Source organism: Eurosta solidaginis, chromosome 3, assembly GCF_040869045.1.
Source record: "Eurosta solidaginis isolate ZX-2024a chromosome 3, ASM4086904v1, whole genome shotgun sequence".
Taxonomy (NCBI): domain Eukaryota; kingdom Metazoa; phylum Arthropoda; class Insecta; order Diptera; family Tephritidae; genus Eurosta; species Eurosta solidaginis.
In genome coordinates, this window is record NC_090321.1 from 66136354 (window position 1) to 66159291 (window position 22938).

Genomic DNA, 22938 nt, shown 5'->3' on the forward strand with positions numbered 1-22938 from the left:
CTCACTTCAATATCCCCGTTGTACACAGGCCAGGCAATTTTTGAAATCTCGCTGATTAGCTCGGACCAATTGGCTTTCCTGAATAGAAACCGGCGAGGAGTCTCACACGCAACTTTGGACCTATGCTCAGGAATATCGTGAGATACGAAATACAAAATAAGAGCAGGATGATAGACATCTTCAAGTAAAGTAAACGGATCACATCTATTTACAGAATACCTCGAAGTGTCATCTACAAATATCAAGTCCAAACATTTACCAAATTTGTTGTGAACATTGTTCAATTGATAAAGTCCGGCATCAGCTAGGTCTTTAAAAAAATCGGAAAAGCTAGCACGGGAAGATGCAGGAACGAGAAAACCATCAATGCGACTCCAAGACACCTAAGGCAGATTAAAGTCACCAAGCAACACCACAGAATTATGACTAAGAGACTTATTTTTTGTGGAATATGTTTGTAATTTTTGCGTTTTCTTCATTTTTATGAAATTTTCACAATAATGCCATGGTACAAATAGATTTCTTTGTGTGCTCACAATCTTTCATTTTTCACAAAATATTTTAATAAATAAATAAAAAAAAAAATAAAAAATGTAAGGCGCGATAACCTCCGAAGAGATCTAAGGCCGAGCTTCTCTTCCAATTTGCGTCGTGCTCCTCTTGATTTTTCCTTACAAATTGGCCGGACGGGACCTACGTGTTTTATGCCGACTCCGAACGGCATCTGCAAGGCAGATCAGTGTTCACTGAGAGCTTTTCATGGCAGAAATACAATCGGAGCGCTTGCCAGACACTGCCGAGGGGCGACCCCGCTTAGAAAAATTTTCTTCTAATTGAAAAATCTTATTTCTAAAATTTTGATGTTGCTTTGCCCGGGAGTTGAACCCAGGGCATACGGTGTGATAGGCGGAGCACGCTACCATCACACCACATAAATAAACAAAAGCACAACGACTAATGGTAATAGTCTAGTTGAGGGGTCGACTGCTAATACGCTATCGAGAGAGGTGTCAAACGACGGGTCTTGACATCAGTATTAATAATCCGAAGGCAGAAAATAAAAATATTAACTCGTTCAAAAGATATTAACGAAAAACCGAAAAAAGACCCGCGGGTACCTCCGAAACCGGGGGTGGGATCCATAGTATTTTTGCGCAGAACACCTTTCTGAGTTGGCGGCCTTTGGCCGCGCTTATAAAAAATAATCCTGGGCTACGCCATGCCAAGTCCGGGTGTGTGGTATAACCCTGGCTACTGCCACGGTGATGCACAATTTTTTTGGTGGGTAAAAACACAACAACAACCACATGAAAATCGCCAACTTCAACTGCAAATAGGTTTTTGGTAGCATATTAGCAGTCGACCCCTCAACTAGACTTTTACCCGACTAATAATGCCCAAAGCTAATAGCACGCATCTTTCCAACCAAAACTTTATGTATAGATCTGCATTTCAAATAAGAGCGAAAAGGGACCCGTGCATAAAAACAGCAATTAGAAATAATTAAATAGAATGGTAATTCTGATCTTGAATTAAGTTCTTTTGAACTTGAACTGTCGATTTCGTCACCTCGACACCTGCCATTTCAATCTCGCCATCTGCCATATTGCGAGGCTACGACATCAATCAGGATCCAACTGCTTAGTCCGGTATCTCTAATAAAAAGCCAATTTGAGCTATCTGGCAATACGGTTTTTCATAAAAGTAGAAAACGCATCTTTGCGTGCCAGAATTTTTATAAGATACGTTTTATTATACATATGAAAGTGCTTGTGCAAAATTAATACATCTTTAAGGTATAATAAGCAATAAAGCATTGAAAAATAGTATTTAAACTAATAAGAATATGCATTTAAGACGCCTTTAAGAGTTTGAAATCAAATATGTGTAGAGCTGCTGTTTCAGTTTTTTGGCGTATATGTATGTATACAAAATTTTCCAATTGTCAGCCAAAGTTAAACACGTAAAATTGATGAAAATTGAAATATTTTCTATTTTTCGTTATCATACCAAGTATTTGGACTTTGTGATGTATGCGATTCGCATTTAAAAGAGTATATATGCTGGTTAGTTTTCTATTTGACCCATTTCGGTACATACAAAATAATATATCAAATATGTATGAAAATATAGATGTACATAGTACTTCATCCGGTACAGGCAATATCTAAACGCGTTTGTATATACATAGTATCTGCTTCATATAGATATATATTCTTGCTAATTACAAGTCAGTACCACTCATACAACACTTGTGTTATTAAATATGATACGCTTGTATTAAATATATATATATATATATATAAATTTAGTATGTGAATATCAACGTTATGCATACATCTAACGTTGTGTGAATAACAAATTTGTAACCAAGGGTGTTGATGCTACATATATTCATATCTTAATGTGCACTTACATACTACTTTCCAACAGGAGTAAATTTTAAGGTTACAAAGCTTAAATTTATGCACTACAGGAAAACTACATAGGTTATATAATATGTATATCAATTGTTTATCTCTTACAAGGACACCAAATCCTTAAATCAAATAGATGACAAAGCGTTCTGTACGTTAAACTGGGAAACTCGACAGGCATCTCCATCGTAAACGCACATTGTGGTTTAATGTGGTCATATGCTTTCCAAGATGGTCGGGCTAGTACCTTAATGGTGTCTTGTTACCGGAATGTATCGGATCTACATATATGCGGCAAAGGACCGAACATCGATAACACTCCCCAAAACCTTTGGAGAGTGGCTTTATCGTTAATACATCTACAACAACATGCACTTCACAAAAATTAATTGCAACAAATATGAATTTTTTTTTTTCGTTTTATTTCGTTGAAAAAATCCCGCAAATCTGGCTAAAATTTCAAACGGAGACTCCAATTCGTGTGAGAGACAGCTAGATCCTGGCACCCACAAACCAAGGACGTAAACGCATCAGACAGCTGTGCGGGGAAAAATTGGAGAAACATTTAAAAAACCTATACCATCTAAAGCAGTAGGCCCGAACGGAATTGCCATGCCGATGCTTAAAAACAAAATGAATTGCCACAAATATGAATTTTTTTTCGGTTTTTTTGGTTGAAAAAATGCCGGAAATCCGGATAAAATTTCACACGGAGGCTCCAATTCGTGTGAGAGACAGCTAGATCCTGGCACCCACAAACCAAGGACGTAAACACATCAGACAGCTGTGCGGGGAAAAATTTGAGAAACATTTAAAAAACTTATACCATCTAAAGCAGTAGGCCCGAACGGAATTGCCATGCCGATGCTTAAAAACGTTTTTTTTTTATTTATTTATTTATTTAGTCTAGTAACAAATGTTTAGTACTGACACTTATGACTAAATTACAGATACCAGCTTATATTAAGCTATGGAGAACACTAGCAAAAATATTTTTACAGATTAAGTAATTTTTTAGTTTAAGTTGAAAAGCGTATTTTGAGTCGGAGAAATCAATATCCAAAACACTTGAGAAGCAATTAATTTCTGATAGGACTCTGTTAATAGGCGCTTTTGAGTTATAAACAGTTCTACTCAGCCCTATGAAAAAGATTTCAAAGTGGCGGAGGTTTCTACAGGAAGTATTTAAGCATAGTCTTTTAAGAAGCAGCGCGCAGTCAATTTTGCCCGTGAAAAGATAGGGATAGTAAGGATATTAGTTGGCATCGAGACTCATAAGACGGGATCGGTTCAGAGAAACGTAATGAAATAAGCGCGAAGCACATAAAGATTTTTTGAACCCGCTCCAGGCGGTGGATGTGAACTGCGTGGTAGGGCCGCCAAATGAAAGCCGCATACTCAAGTTTGGACCGCACAAAGGACGTATATAAAACTTTGAGTGTGTAGGGGTCAGAGAAGTTTGCGGAATGGCGTCTGACAAAAGCAAGCATTGAAAGCGCCTTAGAAATTGTGAAGCTGACGTGAGTGTTAAAATTAAACTTTGAGTCGAAGTATACCCCCAAGTCTTTAACTTCAAGAGTTGTTCGAAGAAAGGTTTCTGCAATATGATAGGAGGTATGAAGTGGCCTCAGCAGTTTACCGTACGTCACAGTGTGGCGCTTACTTATATTAAGGAAAAGACGGTTCTTAACACACCAGATATAAAGCTTATGAATCTCAGATAGAAGAACAACGATATCATTATAACAACTGATCTCAGAATATATCTTGAGATCATCAGCATAAAGCAGAAATTTGGTAGATGAGAAGCAAGAGCTAATGTCATTAATGAACAAGATAAATAGTAAAGGGCCCAGAATGCTGCCCTGGGGCACTCCAGAGGTGGCCCAAAATGGTTACGAATAAACACCGTCAATATTTACAACATTACTTCTGCTGTGCAGGTAAGATTTAATCCACTGTAGGAACGTAGAGTGGAACCCATAGCAAGCTAATTTCGCAATTAAAATTGTATGAGAAATTTTATCGAATGCCTTGGAGAAGTCTAGGTATATTGTATAAACCTGAAAACCCCGCCTAAATGCCGCGTAGCAATCCTCAGAAAAGACAGCGAGGTTCGTTAATGTGGATCTGGCCGGGACAAAACCAAACTAAAGTGAAGCTTGTCATTGACAACACATTCAAAAAGCTTCGAAGTTGTAGACAATTTGGAAATAGGCCTGTAATTAGAACAGTTACTTTTGTTGCCAGACTTAAAAATGGGAGTGACGGATGCTTGTTTCCAGTCAACAATAAAAATACCCGATGCCAATGATTTATTGAATATAATTATTAACCGTCGTACTAGCGAAAGACAATTTTTCAATATTATAAATTGTAGCTTACTGATTTCGGTATGCTGGATACGCTCTTCATGGAGTTAATGTAATTCCAAAAGTTCTTCGGATTGCTCTTGATGTTTACCTCAAAATTTCTGACGTACTGAGCAATGTCAACGACATGGTGAACTATATAAATACTTGTTTACTAGATTGTATGGGAGTACTAACGTTTGAAAAATTCAGTACGGTAAAGTTAAGAAATAAATGGTATGACCAAGAATTGACAGAATTGAATAAACTAAAATACCGGGTTGCACTCACAAGCTAGAGCAACGGGTGACTATACCGAATATAACATGGTCGCGAAGTACTACAAAAAACTAATCAAATTTAAAAAGAATAAATACATGGAGAATAATATTGATATCAATTGTTCAGATAGCAGGCTAATGTGGAAGTATCTTAAGCATGCTGTAAACTTAACTGGGCCACAAGAAAAGATCTTGAAGGTGATCGTAAAAGGTGTGACATATGATACACCTCGCGATATTGCTGAAGCATTGAACTCCTTCTTTATAGATAGCATTGTTGATATAAACAGGGAAATTGAAGTTGTTCAGAGTCAGAACGACTTCCAATTTACAACTAGGTCATGTTTAAAATTCGAAGAAATTACGGTTGAGGATGTTATACGTATAGCAAAAAGATTCAAAAATAAAACTGGGGGGAAAAATTTACTTTCAGAAGGCGTAATTAAAGATTCGGTATCGTACATGGGTTTCTTCTATGCAACCGCTATAAACAAATCCATGACTACTGGAATAGTGCCAGACATGTGGAAAATTTCGACAATAGTACCAATTAAGAAAGTAAAAGATTCAATAATGGCAGAAGAACTAAGGCCGATAAATACATTGCCGAACATAGAAAAAATTCTGGAAATTGTAATAAAAAATCAACTGCTTAATTACTTAGAAAATAATGAAATCCTTATAAAGGAACAATCCGGTTTCCGAGAAAGGCACTCTTGCGAGACGGCGTTAAATTACGTCATATCTAGCTGGAAGGAAGAGCTGAGCCTAAAAAAAATATAGTAGCAGTTTTCATTGACCTGAAAAGAGCGTTCGAAACAATTGATAGGAATATAATGCTCGATAAACTACAAAAAATTGGTAGTAGGGAAAATGAATTGCAGTGGTTTAGAAGCTTCTTGTCAGACCGGAAACAAAGAACAACCATCGAGTCAGTAGTCTCATCCGAGGCACAAGTGGACATAGGTTTACCACAAGGGTCGGTATTAGCACCAATCCTGTTCAACATTTACATAAACGATATATCATCAGCACTGAAATATAGTAAAGTCAGGTTGTTTGCAGATGATGCGCTACTTGAAGTAAATGAAACCGACATTTCAATAGCAAGGAGCAAAATGCAAGAAGATTTGGACTCATTGTATAGGTGGCTTTGCACTAATAAACTCAAGCTTAACGTTATCAAAACTAAGTTCATGGTTTTATCTAGGACGACCAATAGAGAATCACTTAATTTTGATCTAAAAATAATGAATACGAGCATTGAGGATGTCAAAATATTTAAGTACTTAGGGATCCTGATTGACAATAAACTGAGGTTTACAGATCATATTGATTATATTGTTGCCAAAATGGGCAAAAAAATGGATTTTGGAAGAGATCGTGTAAACTTATTAGTAAGAAATATAAGTTGAAAGTTTATAGATCCATCATAGAACCGCACTTCTTATATTGCCCTACAATATTCTTTATTGCCAATGAAACACAAGTAGACAGGTTACAAATTATGCAAAACAAAGCTATGAGATTTATATTGAAAGTGAGGTACGACACTTCCATAAAGAGTATGCTTGATGCACTAAACTGGCTGAGCGTGAAACAGTTGATATTTTACCATAGTATGAAATTTGTATTTTATATCAAGCATGGTAAATTACCAGCCTACCTAAGTGAAAAACTTGTTTATGTGAATGAAACCCATTCCTACATAATCAGGGAAATAATAATTTTAGATTACCTCTTCTCAAAACAGAAATGGACAAGCAAAATATATTTTACAAAGGCCTGAAATGTTTTAATGAACTACCTAATTATGTTAAAAATTGTGAAAACTTAAACACCTTCGAAAAAAGTTTATTAGAATATTGCAAAACCCTTCCAATAAGATAAAATATTTTGTATCTGTTTTTCATGTTACTGATCCTTGAGCGTACACGGCAATCCAAATAGACACAGAGAAACCTTATGCATCAGGTCAAATACATATATCGCTCGCAATCAAATTAGGAAAGAATTCCTGAATATATCGTCCCAGACAAACAGTTGGAGTGTTCATGTGAATCACGTATATTCCTACAACAATGATATATTATAATTAATTATGTTTACATAAAAGCTGGTACAGGGAGGATTGGAAACACGTCCTTTCCAACCGTCCGATAAGAGTGGCTCATTCTGCTGAGCTGCTAGCTTTTGGGTTGACCGGAATCAAATGCATTCCGACAGCATAAATAATAAAAATGTGTAATCATACGTCTTGGAGTAGGGCAGGATTGAGAACACGTCCTTCCAACCTCCCAATGATATGACCCCAAGACTCGCTCGTTGGGACCACCAGTTTCCGTGCTGATCGGAATCTCATGCATTCCGACACCCCAAACGCTAGAAATCCTATTATTATTAAAATGTATTAATAATTTGTAATAATCTAAGTTTTAGGCTTAAAACGCCGTAATAATAAATAAATAATAATAATAATAATAATAATATAAAGACTTATTAAGATTCATAAGTTTTTTCTTATAAACAATAAACATCATAAAATCGAGGCTGATTAGTAAACTTATATTTTTTAAAGAACTTGTTTCTCAAATTTTTTAAATGTTTGAGCTCACTATTGTGCTAGGGAGATTTATAAATTTTATTTTTATATACCTGTTAGCGCGCAACAAACCAGTACACCCTTGAGTACCTAAAGTTACAAATTTATTCTACTTCAAAATGCAACCTTGTGTCTGCATGTCAAGTAAATCGCCTACACGAGTTCAACTGACGTTAAGGCATTGCATTGGATCCTTTGCCTTTTCTTTTTCTTTTCGTTGGCGGCGTTGAACAAGGAGGACAAGCAGCACAAGTATTTTAGCGATCACGATCACGACCACGACCATGCTTATAATTAGATTTACAATCATATAATTGCAATATAAGTTAATCATTTCCTTTGTACAGAATTACACCTGAATTAAATGAATTTTACAAGGTAATACAGCTTAAAATACGTGTTATTTCTCCACCCGCCAACATTCTAAAATACTTGTGGAAAACGACAAACGAAAGCACGTTGTGGAAAATATATTGTTTCTACGCATCCGCCATTTGCTAACACGCCATGAATGACTTGCAAAATTCCGAAGTTTCCCTTGTTAGTGATGCACCTCCGCTTATTGGTGCATGCAGCAGTAATCCACAATCACATGTTACGGCGGGTAATTTGTCAATTGGAACACCTGCTACCACAATGCCAGGGAGTGTGTCCGCAATATTTTCCACGAATAGTGCTTACCAAATGTCACCATACACATCGCTACATGCCGGGCTCGGAGGCCTGGGTGTACCCATAAGTCAACAGCCATGTTATACTAGCACACATATGATGCATAACCAATATCTTTATAATGGTGTACCCTCTTATATTGGTAAACCTCAGCTAAACTCAACGTTTGCTCACCCATCTGGATGCGTGTACGGTCAGAGCCGTCACGGACCGAATAGTACCATTTTCACATCCATTCAAAGGGGTAACGACCAGCATGCATCGCAATTGCCATTCGATATATCACAGGCTAACGTGGGCACTGCATATATAGGAACATATGGCGCTGCCGCACCATACCAACCCGTCTCACCAGTGCACGGCTGTTCCGGGCAACCACATGGAGGTTTAGCGCCCGTCAGCGACAGCACGTGGGGTGGTCTATACACGCAGCCTCGGTACAATCTGGACGTAAGCCTGACACCATCGCAAGCGGCAGCACGACACGTGCTTAGTAAAGATCTGCCACTCTTCTCTGGAAAAGCAGAGGAGTGGCCGCTCTTCATCACGAACTACGAGCAATCAACTGAACGTTGTGGGTTCACTGAACAGGAAAATCTAATTCGACTTCAAAAGTCACTACGCGGGGCGGCTCTAGAAGCTGTGAGAGGGAAACTAATGATGCCCTCCACCGTTCACCTTGCCATTGCTACATTGCGCATGCTTTTCGGGCGACCCGATGTAATCCACGATACACTTCAGCGCAAGTTGAGACAAATGCCAACAGTAAAAACTGATCGGTTGCACACCCTAATCGAGCTCGCTCTGGCCGTTCAAAATTATAGGGCAACGATGCAGGCGTTGGGTCTTAGCGACTATCTTAATGATCCAATGTTGATAAATGAGTTGCTGGCCAAACTTCCAGGGGATATGAAACTAGATTGGGGTCGCCGTCGAATGACCACGGCTCGCGTCGACATTATAGCATTTGATGATTGGCTTTTCGGCCTAGCATCGTGCGCCAGCCAAGTGACACCACTTAGCTCTCCAACTTATACGACTGGGGAAGAAAAGGCGGGACGAAGGGGCAACAAAGAAAGAGTCCTCATTCACGACAGTAATTCCAAAGGGCATGCTAGAACAAAACCTCTCTGTCATCTGTGTGGCAACGACCATAATCTCTCCGAGTGTCAAAACTTCAAGGCAAAGAGCAGAAATGAACGTTGGCAGGTGGTGAAGGACAAAAAACTATGCATCCGTTGCTTCGAAACGCATTTGCTTCGGCGCTGTGCATCCAAGAAAGAGTGCGGAATTGACGGTTGTAGAATGGCCCATAACCCACTATTACATAGTCGATCATTTGGAGCTGACAACAGCAAGGTGAACAATAATGACGGGCCCACAGTCCTATTCCATCAGCGCAAATTCAAGAGAACAATCTTCCGCTACATTCCGGTGACTCTTTATGGACCGAAATCAACTTTAGAGACGTTTGCCCTCATCGACGAAGGAGCATCGTGCACACTGATGGATAATAGCTTGGCCGAGCACTTGGGGCTTGACGGTCCCAGCGAAGAACTTTGTTTGAGATGGACAGGCGATATCACTCAACAAGAGGCTAACTCGAAGTTTGTAGGCTGCGAAATATCTGGCAGAGGAGAAAACTCAACGCGATACCGTATGCGTAACGTGCGCACCATCACTAACCTTGAACTACCGCAACAATCTCTAAACGCCGAAGAGCTGGCAGAGCACCATCACTTGAGACCACTGCCTATTGTACCATACACTAATTGCAGAGCACGTTTGTTGATAGGTTTGGATAACACAAAGCTCTCCATTCCGATAGAGGTACACGAAGTCGAGGGTGATGATCTAGTAGCTGCGCGTTGCAAGTTAGGCTGGTCGGTATATGGCCATAAAAATTCCAATCATCCAGTAGAGGAAAGCTTGTTGCACGTATGCCCCTGTACGCGAGATAATCAAGTGGACAGCTTGATGAGAACATATTTTTCCATAGAATCGATAGGTACCAGTCCCACCGTCAAACCGCTCAGGTCAAAGGCAGACGAACGCGCATATACCATAATGCAGAATACAGTCAAATATAAACCATGCGAGAAGAAGTGGGAGACTGGCCTCTTATGGAGATACGACATAATTGATTTACCCGACTCCTTCCAAATGGCTTATCATCGACTTCAATGTCTTGAAAGAAAGATGGAAAAGTGCACCGAGTTGAAAGAATTCGTCATTGAGAAAATGAATCACTACATCGACAAGGGGTACGCTCGAAAGCTTTCCGCCGACGAAGTCACTAAAGGAGGTAAGTCCTGGTTTATACCAATGTTCACCGTCATGAATGTTAACAAAAATAAGAGACGAATCGTATGGGATGCGGCGGCCAAGGTGCAAAACACAAGCCTGAACGACGTATTGCTTACAGGCCCTGACCTCTTACGATCGATGGTGGGTGTTTTAATGAGGTTTCGTGAACGACCGGTGGCTATATGCGGGGACATCCGTGAAATGTTCCACCAAATACATGTAAGGAAAGAGGACCAGGTGGCGCAACAGTTTCTTTGGAGGGATGGCGATACCAGCCGGCGGCCTGATGTATTGACTATGACCGTTATGACGTTTGGAGCGTCTTGCTCCCCATCTTTAGCCAACTATATAAAAGACAAAAATGCGCAACGTTTCGAGAAAGAGCTTCCTCAAGCAGTGGCAGCAATCGTTCAAAATACATTTGTAGACGATTGGCTGCATAGCGTAGACGACGAAGATGAGATGATTCGCTTAGCTAATGATGTCCGCCACATCCACGGTGAAGGCGGGTTCGAGATGCGGAGTTGGCTGTCAAATTCTGCGCGAGTTGTGCAGGAACTCATGGGAGGATCAGAGTCTATAAACAAGTGCTTTGACGAGCCAAGTTCGGAATTCCAAAAGGTTCTCGGCATGTGGTGGCTGCCGAACAGTGACGAGTTAACCTTCAAACATAATTTCAAGCCGGATGTTTTTGACGAATCAAGCATACCAACGAAGAGGCAAATGCTCCGAGTGGTGATGACGATATTCGACCCCTTGGGTCTGCTAGGCTTTTTTGTGATCGAGGCTAAGGCAGTTCTGCAAGATGTTTGGCGGTCAGGGGTGGCCTGGGACGAGCCCGTGCATAACAAAGAACGATCGGCGTGGTGGCAGTGGGTGCGTAAGCTGAAATACATTAACGACATCCGAATTCCACGCTGCTATGTCTTGGCGAACCGTAGTGACGATAACCAGCTGCATGTTTTTGTAGACGCCGGTGTATCAGCATATGCGGCTGTAGCATTCCTGCGTTCCAACGTAATCGGCGAAGATCAGTGCAGCCTAGTAGCATCAAAAACCAGAGTCGCCCCATTGAAGCCGCTGTCTATTCCGAGGCTTGAGCTGATGGCTGCAATTCTTGGGCTTCGGCTCGCTAAATTTATACAACAAGAGATCTCTATACATATTAGCCGTCGTATCTTCTGGTCCGATTCGAAGGACGTGTTATGCTGGATAAGGTCTGACACCAGAAAGTTCCACCAATTTGTGGCCGTACGCGTCGGCGAAATCTTAGAAGAATCACAAGTCAACGAATGGCGGTGGGTGCCATCAAAGCACAACGTCGCGGACGACGCCACTAAGTGGAATCCCAAACTCGACGTTAACAGCGCCGACAGATGGTTTACGGGACCGGAGTTTCTGAGACTCCCGGACACTTCCTGGCACACATCCGAAATACAACAATCGCAATCCACCCTGGAAACGATACAGCACATAGCAGCTGACATCTCGGTTGAAGAGGGTGCATCACCAGATCCCAAAAGATTCAGCAAATGGGAGAAACTACGTTCAGCACAGATGTCCGTTCTCCGATTTCTTCGATTGACTATAAGAGCTCCGATTAAAAACCCTATAACTCAGATGCTGCTGTACGATACGACTTGCACAAGTGCCGAGCTTCTGATATTTCGTATGTGCCAGCGCGAATGTTACAGCGAAGAACTCAATCAACTGAGAACCGGCGGGGTAAGTCGTAAAAGCTCAATTTACAAACTTTCTCCATTCACAGATAAGTACGGTCTGCTGCGCGTAAAGGGACGAATCGACGAAGCAAGGGGAGTGCCATCAGATCTAAAACAACCGATAATTCTCCCGCGGCATCACAGCGTTACAAATCTCATCGGAGACTTCTACCACCGCAAATTCCATCACCATCACAACGAGATAGTGGTAAATGAGATGAGGCAGCGATTCTGCATTCCGGGATTACGTGCATTAGTGAGAGCGGTTGCAAAGGTCTGTCAACAATGTCGCAACCAACGGGCCACGCCAAATCCACCAGAAATGGGCAGACTTCCGGTAGATCGTCTTGCAGCATTTACTCACCCCTTCGCATACACAGGGGTTGACTATTTTGGACCCTTTGACGTGATGGCAGGAAGAAGGCATGAGAAACGGTGGGGCGTTATATTTACGTGTATGACCATTCGAGCTGTTCACATTGAGCTTGCGCCATCACTCTTGACTGACTCATTTCTACTCATTCTGAAATTGTTTATTGCCAGAAGAGGCGTTCCCAGGCGAATTCTATCCGACAACGGGACCAATTTTAGAGGCGCCAGTCGAATACTGGCGGAAGAGATCGAGAAAATATCGTCTGACGCTATTATACAAAAATATCCTGAAATCGAATGGTCCTTTATACCACCAGCAGCGCCACATATGGGTGGGGCATGGGAGCGCATGGTTCGCTCGGTGAAATCAGTCTTGATGGACATATTACCAAAAGGTGGTTTGCGCGAAGAAGTGCTGAGAGCTGCCCTAGCTGACGTTGAGAGCATCATCAATATGCGACCACTAACATATATTCCGCTTGACTCACAGGAAAGCGAGGCTCTGACGCCAAATCATTTCCTTCTCGGCAATTCCAGCGGCATAAGAGAAAAGGATGACATCGACGTAGGTCTTCCTACACAGCTGAACGAAAGCTTTCGCAATGCCGGCGACTTAGCGGACCGATTTTGGAGACGATGGCTCCGTGAATACTTACCGGGTCTAACCAGACGCGCAAAATGGTTCGATACGCCCGAAATACCAATCGCTCCAGATGACATCGTCATAATCGTAGACGAGAACACAAAGCGGAACACATGGGTAAGAGGAAGGGTACTAGATGTCATACGCAGCGCTGACGGGCAAGTCAGGAGTGCAGTGGTCAAAACCTCCAGCAGCTTGGTCACCCGCCCAGTGGTGAAACTTGCGCGCCTCGATCTGAAATCGGTGAACCCCACGCCAGAGCATGAAGTTCACGGAAGGGGGAATGTTAGCGCGCAACAAACCAGTACACCCTTGAGTACCTAAAGTTACAAATTTATTCTACTTCAAAATGCAACCTTGTGTCTGCATGTCAAGTAAATCGCCTACACGAGTTCAACTGACGTTAAGGCATTGCATTGGATCCTTTGCCTTTTCTTTTTCTTTTCGTTGGCGGCGTTGAACAAGGAGGACAAGCAGCACAAGTATTTTAGCGATCACGATCACGACCACGACCATGCTTATAATTAGATTTACAATCATATAATTGCAATATAAGTTAATCATTTCCTTTGTACAGAATTACACCTGAATTAAATGAATTTTACAAGGTAATACAGCTTAAAATACGTGTTATTTCTCCACCCGCCAACAATATACCGGCACGATTTTTTCGCAAATCTTATGAATTTCATTTTTAAATACATTGAAAGACTTTCCAACTTCACTTTCGCCAAGCATAGCATCCCAATAAACTCCACGTAAAGCAGAATTTAAACTATTAAAATCACATCTTCGAAAATTGAACGATGTTTTCATATTTGATGTAGGAATACAGAAATACTCAAAAAACTGAATTTCAAGCTTTAAGGGCAGGTGATGCAAGTTTGGTGGCGAAATTGAAGACGCAGGTTCCGAGATAACAAAACTAATATTATTAGTTACAAAAATTAAATCAAGAGTGCGATGTAAAGAATTATGGAAACTATTAATTTGAGATAAACCAACCCCTCCAAAATTATCAATAAGATACGATTCATAAGAGCTGTTAATATTAGTAGGAGTTAAATAGAGATTGTTTTCAAGAGAGATCCAGCTAACATTACTTAAATTAAAACCCCCAGTACACATAGCTGCGTTTCTCCTAAACTTCGCTTAAGATTTAAGATATTATTTACATGAGCCTTATAAATACTTTCTGGGCTGGACGGCGGATGTATGAAGCACAAATGAGCAGTTGACCCAGAGAGCCATGAATCCGCACACAAAGTTGATCAAGAAACGTGTCACTAACAGTTAAAGAAATAAGCGAGGCCTGAAGACCGACCCGGGCGGCAATCAGCACACCACCTCCTCTATTTAGGCCAGTCTTTGTTGCATCTCTATCCTTACGGAAAACATGATAAAGCTTAGGATCAAAAAATTCAGCCTCTAAGAAATTACTATTCAGCCAAGTCTCAATGATGACAAATACATCATACTCCAATAAAGAACTAAATAGGCGCACATTTTCGGTCTTGCTTCTAAGGCCAGAAACATTTTGAAAAAAGATATTGATATATTTGCATGGCATGTGATTGACACTATGAACTAAGTCCGCTGTAGTAGTTTTGCGTCCTTTTCAAAAAAAAACGGAAGTGGCTGCTCGTCACATTGACTGGCCACAACTCAGGCTTCAGAACTTTATCAAAGTGCAATTCATCTACACCAAGTTTAAAATTTACATATTTCCGGTTAATCGACTCCGACTCCTTAGCGAGTTGAAACACTGCAGTTGATGCTTATTTATATATATATAGCAGCTACCCCAAGTTCAGTAGTCACATAAGAGCCAATCACGCGCCTCCGTCGCTTCCCAAGACAGTCGGTTCTATGTACCGGAGCGACTCGGGATTTTTCCCGACCAAGGACTGTCATTTCAGTGTGACCCCATTTAATTTGTTTCGTCCCTCCCACAAATTGTCATCCTCCCAGCAGCTCCTTGCAGCAGGACTGCTACATATTCTCTTACTCCGGGAAGGTATCGAACCCAATCCGGGTCCGTCTCCTGACCCCGGTCCTGAGAAATGGTTTTGCTGCATTTGCCAAAAAAGAATCTTTTTAGGACGGTCATACTCTGTTCAGTGTGTCTCGTGCAAGGGATGGTTGCATCGGACAGGTTGTTCTGGGCTTGATCCCAAAACCCGACGTCCACGTAACTTTTATAAATCTTTCATATTTCATATTTCATATTTCATATCTTTATTAAGTCAAATGGTAACAACCTTACTGACTAGATTACAGGTTAACTTAGTACTAGTTTAACAATTTTAAAGTAAGATTTACTGAGATAAGTAATAGGACTCAATGCGTGCCTTAAACAGAGACCTTGGCATGGCAAAGTCCAGGTCAAGGCTTCTGGATAGGCGATTAAATTCTACAAGACCTCTTATAAGAGGTGCGAAACTGAAGTAATTCGAACGCAGCACTTCAACGCGGAATGTACTGTGAAAGCGGAGAGCTCTGTTAGGGACATTGAAATTCAACTGCCCAAGTAGTTCTGAGCAGTCAATGGCACCGGATATTATGTCAAAAATAAACATTACGTTTTGAACAAGACGTCTAACTTCAAGTGGCAAGACATTGATAAGCATGCATCTTGCATTGTAGGGTGGCAGGGGATTAACAAAGTGCAGAGGTTGAAGAGCAAATCGTATGAACTTGCGCTGAATTCTTTCAATTCTTAAAGAGTGTGAGGAGTATATGGGATTCCAGATGACTGATGCATACTCTAACTTGGAACGCACTAAGGCATTGTATAAGATTTTCCTCGTATATGGGTCCTTGAAATCCTTGGCATATCGTCGCAAGAAAGCTAAGTTGGTATAAGCCTTTGGTATGAGAAAGTTTACATGATTACAAAAAGTAAAAGATGAGTCAAAAATTACGCCAAGATCGCGAAACTCATTAATTGACGCAAGAGTTACATTTGAAATCGAGTACGCGAATGAAACCACATTCGTAGACTTAGTATACGTCATGTGGCAGCATTTATTAATATTGAGTCGCAGATTATTTTGACAGGCCCAATTATTTATAGCATTCAGATCTTCTTGCAGACGCAATGCATCAGAAGTACAGGAGATTCTCCGAAAGAGTTTTAAGTCGTCAGCATAAAGCAAATAATTGGAATTGTTTATGCATGAGCCAACATCATTAATAAACATTAAGAACAAAATAGGACCAAGGATGCTACCTTGTGGTACACCCGAAGTTGCTGAGAATTCATAAGACTTAGTTCCCTCGATTTCAACAAAAGATATTCTATTTTCCAAATAGGACTTCACCCACGACAGAAAGCTTGAGTGAAAGCCCATGTTTTCAAGTTTCCACAGAAGTAATTTGTGCGAAACTGTGTCAAAAGCCTTGGAAAAATCCGTATATATGGTGTCAACTTGACATCCATCCTTAAACGCAGAGACACAAAACTGAGAGAAAACAGCCAGATTTGTAGTAGTCGAACGTCCCGCAATGAAACCATGCTGACATGGATCGACTATTTTATTTATAGCGAATGATACTTTGTTTTTAACTACCTTTTCAAAAAGTTTTGAACATGTTGACAGTTTGGATATTGGCCTATAATTCTTCACTTCATTTTTATTGCCTGACTTGAAGATAGGAGTGATAGACACCAGCTTCCAGCGATCAACAAAAACTCCAGACGATAGCGAAATATTGAAAATGTGGCACAGTGGCACACAAAGAGAAATACTACACTTCTTAAAAAAAAAAGAGGACAATCCATCAATATCATTTTTGATTGAGGTCTGTAAGGAGGATATACCCAAGATAATATCGGTCTCAGACAAGGACAGAGACCCAAAGTCTAAAGGTTTGGGGCTATCAGTAAGATACATGTTATCAAAGTTATCGGCCTCAACAACAAACGTTGATTTGAAAAAATCAGCAAAAAGATTTGCCGAATCGACCAAACTGTTAGAGCAAATGTCATTAAATTTGACACAGGTAGGTATATTAGAACAACCTTTCTTTGAACGAACATAGTTCCAAAAAGATTTAGGATTAACTTTCAACTCATCTTCAACTCTAGAAACGTATTTGTTGTACAAAAACTTATCAAGAACATTGAACTGCGTCATATAGGAAGTATACTGATCTTTAAAAACAGTATCGCTGGTATCCTTGTATAATTTAAAGTACTTATTTCTTTGATTTTTCAACTTTTTCAACCTAGTATTGTACCAGGGTAGTTTGTGAACTTTAACTGGTAGGAGAGAAAGATTCCTACTGAATATGTCAGCCATCTTTACCAGAAAAATGTCGAAACATTCAGTCGCATTTTTAGCAAAGAAAATAGATGTCCAGTCTATTTCAGATATGAGAGAGTTTAAGGATTCGTAATTTGCATCCTTAAAGTTATAGGCGCACTCATTATTATTTATATTGTTTTTCGGCACTAGGTCGAAGAATTCAATAGATAAATATAGGGCTACATGATGCATATCTGATTTATATATAGGAAACACACATTCAGTCAAGTGAGTTATGAGGTTCTCATCGACAAAAATTAGGTCCAAAATATTGTTTAACTGGTTCACGAAACTGTTAATCTGAATTAAATTGGCACTAAAAAGGGTGTCTAAAAAATTAATCTCATGGGGATGATGAACATTAGTAGGTGTTAAGATATCATCTTCTAGTAATTTCGACCAAACAACCTTGCTGAGATTAAAATCTCCCAGGACGCAAAAATTACTATCAACATTATATTCATATAGGTCAAATATATTATTAACATGAGCAAAGTAGAGCAAATCTGTGCTGCAAGGCGGAATGTACGAAACGCAGATAAATAAATTGCCAGAAGGCCCAGTAATACAGACACAAAGCTGGTCCAAGAGAGAGTCATCGTTAGAAAGCGGCACAAAAGAAGAGAGAAGAGAACGCCTTACAGCAATTAACACCCCACCGCCTCTGAGACGCCCTGTTTTGATAGGGTCTCTATCCTTTCGATAAGTTTGAAACAGACTATGATCAAAAAATTCTGAGTCAGAGAAGTCATTATTAAGCCAAGTCTCAACAATGACGTAGACATCATAGTCGCACCGTGAAGTGGCTAAAAATATATCTTTAGTTTTCGTTCTCAACCCAGATATATTCTGATAATAGATATTTATACTTTTTTTAATATTACCGCATATAGCTAAGGTTTTGCAGTTGAGCCCTGTGCTTTTTGAAAAAAACGGAATGGTTTAATTTTGACGTCCGATGGCCATAGCGAAGACTCAAGAAGCTTATTATATATTGAAGGCGAGACTCCAAGTTTAAAATTACATCTTGATAACAAACTCGAGTCTGCATCTTTCTTTATTAATTTAAAGCAATGAATTAATGAAGGCGAGATGTTTGCATTATGTGAGACATAGTCGACAATATCGCTAGCGTTTACCGTCGGCTTAAAAGACGACAAATGCAACCATTTCAATCGAACAGCTAAGCTAAGATTTGCGTTTGAATTGCTACCTACGACAATGGTGGGTGCTTTTATGAACTTATTTGAAGTATTATTATTATTGTTAGATGCTAAGCTAGAATTATTAATAGATGTTAGGTTAGTAGCGACTGATCCCTGACGGCCAAAGGCTACAACCCCGGAATACCCAGTTTTATTATTGGCAGGTGCAGCAGAACTGATATTTGCATCACTAGTAGAACAAGCGGCAGCGCCACTAAAAGAACTGGATGAGGAAGACAAATCAACAATAGCACAATGAACATTTGCCACAGCTGAGTTGTTGTTAGTGCTATCATCTGTTGGTTGTTTTGTATTTTCTGTCGTGTCATCTTCGCAAGTTGATTTGCTTGTTACGCCTGACTGAATTGCTTTTGCATTTTCGAGAGAGGCTGCCTGTATTGTTTTCGCAGCCTTAACAGCTTTCGAGTTAATTTTGCTTGTAGAGCCAGCCAACTCATTGCCTTTGCCTTTGCCCTTTTTTTTTGTTGTAGGCTGTTTTGTTGCAGATTTTGTTTGCTTATTGCTGTCCGCAGCACTAGTGAGAATGGATTTGATATCACTAGCAACTGTAGCAACAATACTGCCAAGATTTTTCATTTCAGAACTCATCGTAGAGATTATACCATTTTTATCTTCTATGACTGAGTATAATGAGCGAATTTCAGCTGATAAAGAAACACACTTTAGTGATAATTGAGAGTTTTCACATTTTAGAGCATCCATGGTCGATAGTATACGAGCGTTATCACAACGTAGGTCGGCAATGCTTTTAACAATACCACTTAAATAATCATTGCGCTCAACATTGTTAAAGATAGTGGGGAGAGCAGTAGGTGGCGGCGTACGAATAGACGCGCGTCGCTCAACCGAACACACTTTGCAGAAATAAAGTTTGTTTGACGAAATGAGAAAATCAAGATCATCCGACGACATGTTGACACACTTCAAATGAAAGAGTTCATTGCACTTAGCACACAACACTTTCAGTTGGCCTCTTTCAACCTTTTGTCCACATTCGCACGGCATAATGATATTTAATGATAACACTTTGCCACTATTAATTTAATTTTATTATATCATGTTCCTTTGTAACATTTAAATATTACTTTCAGGATTGAAATCCAAAACAAGAGTCACTATCTCAATGTGGCAGTAGGCACAAATTATTAACATTTGTTAAGTGAACAATTAAAAATTGCACATAAATACGGAGCGAAAATAAACACGTCCGTATCGCTTGACGACTGTATTTCTGTTCTGTCTTTTGTGGCTCCTTGCTGCTCACGCCCAAGGGCGTCCCGTAGTCTACGCCTAAGCGCCCCTCCACTACCCTCCAGCAGCCTCGCTGCTCAGCAAGCCACACAACAAGTACCCGCTGCTGCTCGCGCCCCACGGCGCCATCAACTCAAACAGCTGATACCACTCATAACTACTACCTTCGTAGTAGAGCTGGTAGCAATGCTGAGCATCAGCCCCTGCCCCCGTCTTCTTCTCCCCCCCTCTTTTCTGGCAGCAATCGTGCAGGTCAGGGAAACAGACTCTTAGTCCCTACCTCCGTTTGCACCGTCTGCCAGCACAGAATATATAGGTTTGCGACATCCGCTCAATGCAGCTCCTGCCTTGGGTGGTGCCACTTTCCTAGATGTTCTGGTCTCCGCGACGGCAACCCCTCGACGGGTTTCATCGCGCCATGTTGCCAGGTCGCAAACCCAAATCATCCGGTACCCCAATGCTTGCCCAAGGGCGCCCAGTCCCAAGGCCACAACAGCAATTGCGTCCTGGCCTTTCACAACCTAGGCGTAGTCACCCGTCACTTACCCCTAGAGTGGCGGCGTCACCCCTCATGCACTTCAGAATTCTGCAGTTAAACTGTAATGGACTAACTGGGAAGATTATGGAGATAGTCGATTTCATGAAGCGGCACAACATCCGCATTGCTGCGATTCAAGAGACTAAACTCACAGCAAGATCTGCATTGCAGACCTGCTCTGGGTATAATGTCCACAGGAAGGACCGCGAGAGCGGAAATGGAGGCGGCCTCGCGTTTATTATACACCACTCTGTGCAATATCATATATTTGATCCTGGCATCGACCGCAGGGACAATGTCTTAGAACGTCAAGGCCTATCTGTCCGGTCAGGCGATGCAAATCTAGAAATCATCAACATCTACATTCCTCCTGTCACCTGTTGCCCCAGTGGATACCGCCCTAAAATCGAGGCCTTACTCACTGGCAACAATCGCATTATCTTAGGCGATTTCAATGCCCATCACGACCTATGGCATTCAAACTTGGGGGCGGACAGTAGGGGTGAGATGTTGGCGGATCAAATAGAAGAAACGACGTTCTGCACAATAAACGGAGACGCCCCCACACGTATGGTAGGAAGCTGTCATAGCTCGCCAGATATCTCAATCGTGAGCGCAGAACTCGTAAACTGCGTCAACTGGCAGCCGATGGTAACATTGGCATCCGACCACCTGCCCATACTTATTTCGTTCGAGCGTACCGCCGACTTCATCGTCACCGAAAAACGCACTTTCATAAACTTCAAAAAAGGAAAGTGGGAAGAATATAAATCTGCAACAGACAGCAGCTTTGCTGCCCTTCCTATCCCGACTGATGCCCGCCAAGGGGAGCGTGCCTTCCGTAAGGTCATTGAATCCGCCTCGGCACATTTCATTCCCGCCGGGAGAATTCCCGAAATCCGGCCCCACTTCCCGGCGGAGGCCGCGAGCTTAGCGAGGGAACGCGACCTTATAAGACAGCTTGATCCAGGCGACCCCCAAATAAGGGATATAAACCAACGCATCAGATTGCTTGTGGACGAACACAAGCGGGCGAAATGGGAAGAGCACCTAAGAGGTTATAACCTCTCTACCGGTGTAGGTAAACTTTGGTCCACCGTAAAGTCCCTATCGAATCCGACTAAGCACAAAGACAAAGTTTCCATCGCCTTTGGCGATAAGGTGCTGTCTGATGCGGAAAAATGCGCGAGCGCTTTCTGCCGACAATATATAATGCATCCTACGGTCGACAAAGATAGACGGAGAGCCAATAGACACGCACATAAACACAAATTCAGCGCGTCACCAATCACCATCACCGCTAGAGAGGTTGAGGACGCCATTGGTCGCGCTAAACCATCCAAAGCAGTGGGCCCAGACGGCATAGCCATGCCGATGCTTAAAAACCTAGGGAAAGAGGGTTTCAAATATTTAGCGCATGTGTTCAACCTGTCTCTCTCCACCTTTGCCATACCCGAGAAATGGAAAATGGCCAAGGTGGTCCCGCTACTAAAGCCTGGGAAACCAGCTAACGTAGGTGAGTCATATTTCGCCGATATCTCTCCTATCGCCAGTGGCAAAGACGCTTGAAGCCATTCTGCTCCCTTATTTCCAAGCACATTTGCAGCTAGCCCCTCATCAGCATGGCTTCAGAAAACTCTATAGCACTACCTCCGCGCTAAATGTCATTAGCACCCAGATAAATTGCGGTTTGAATCAATACCCCCACCATAGAACAGTACTCGTAGCGCTAGACCTATCAAAAGCCTTTGATACGGTCAACCATGGCTCATTACTGCAAGACCTGGAAGGGTCTACCCTTCCCCCATGTCTTAAAAGGTGGACCGCAAATTATCTGGGTGGTCGGCAGGCATCGGTGCAATTCAGAAACGAAATATCAAAACCAAGGAGAATTAAACAAGGGGTGCCACAGGGTGATGTCCTATCCCCACTTTTGTTTAATTTCTACATATCTAAGCTACCTTCACCACCGGAAGGAGTCACAATCGTTTCCTACGCCGATGACTGCACAATAATGGCCACAGGCCCAGGCCCAGAGATCGATGAGCTATGCAATAAAATAAACGGCTATCTCCCTGATCTCTCCAGTTTTTTCGCCTCGCGAAACCTGGCATTGTCACCGACTAAATCTTCCGCGACCTTATTTACAACATGGACGCCCCAAATGTCGACCATATTGAACATCCACGTCGATAACACTACGCTACCGACTGTCCTGCACCCCAAAATCTTGGGTGTAACGTTTGA

At 41.4% G+C, this 22938-nt stretch overlaps 1 protein-coding gene across 6 annotated transcripts in view; it reads left to right on the forward strand.

Moving 5' to 3' along the window:
- Window positions 1–1689: 1689 nt before the first annotated feature.
- The window catches only part of enok (enoki mushroom), a 57533-nt gene continuing 36284 nt past the window's right edge, over window positions 1690–22938 (forward strand). For 4 of the 6 annotated variants that reach the window (XM_067772088.1, XM_067772091.1, XM_067772090.1 and 1 more), the window contains exons 1-2: window positions 1869–1920; window positions 2015–2066. In XM_067772088.1, the coding sequence (XP_067628189.1) occupies window positions 1884–1920; window positions 2015–2066 (89 nt within the window). In that variant the 5' untranslated portion in view covers window positions 1869–1883. Of the gene's footprint in view, window positions 1921–2014; window positions 2067–22938 lie in introns of all 6 variants that reach the window. The other 2 variants (XM_067772092.1, XM_067772093.1) reach the window with 2 other exon arrangements.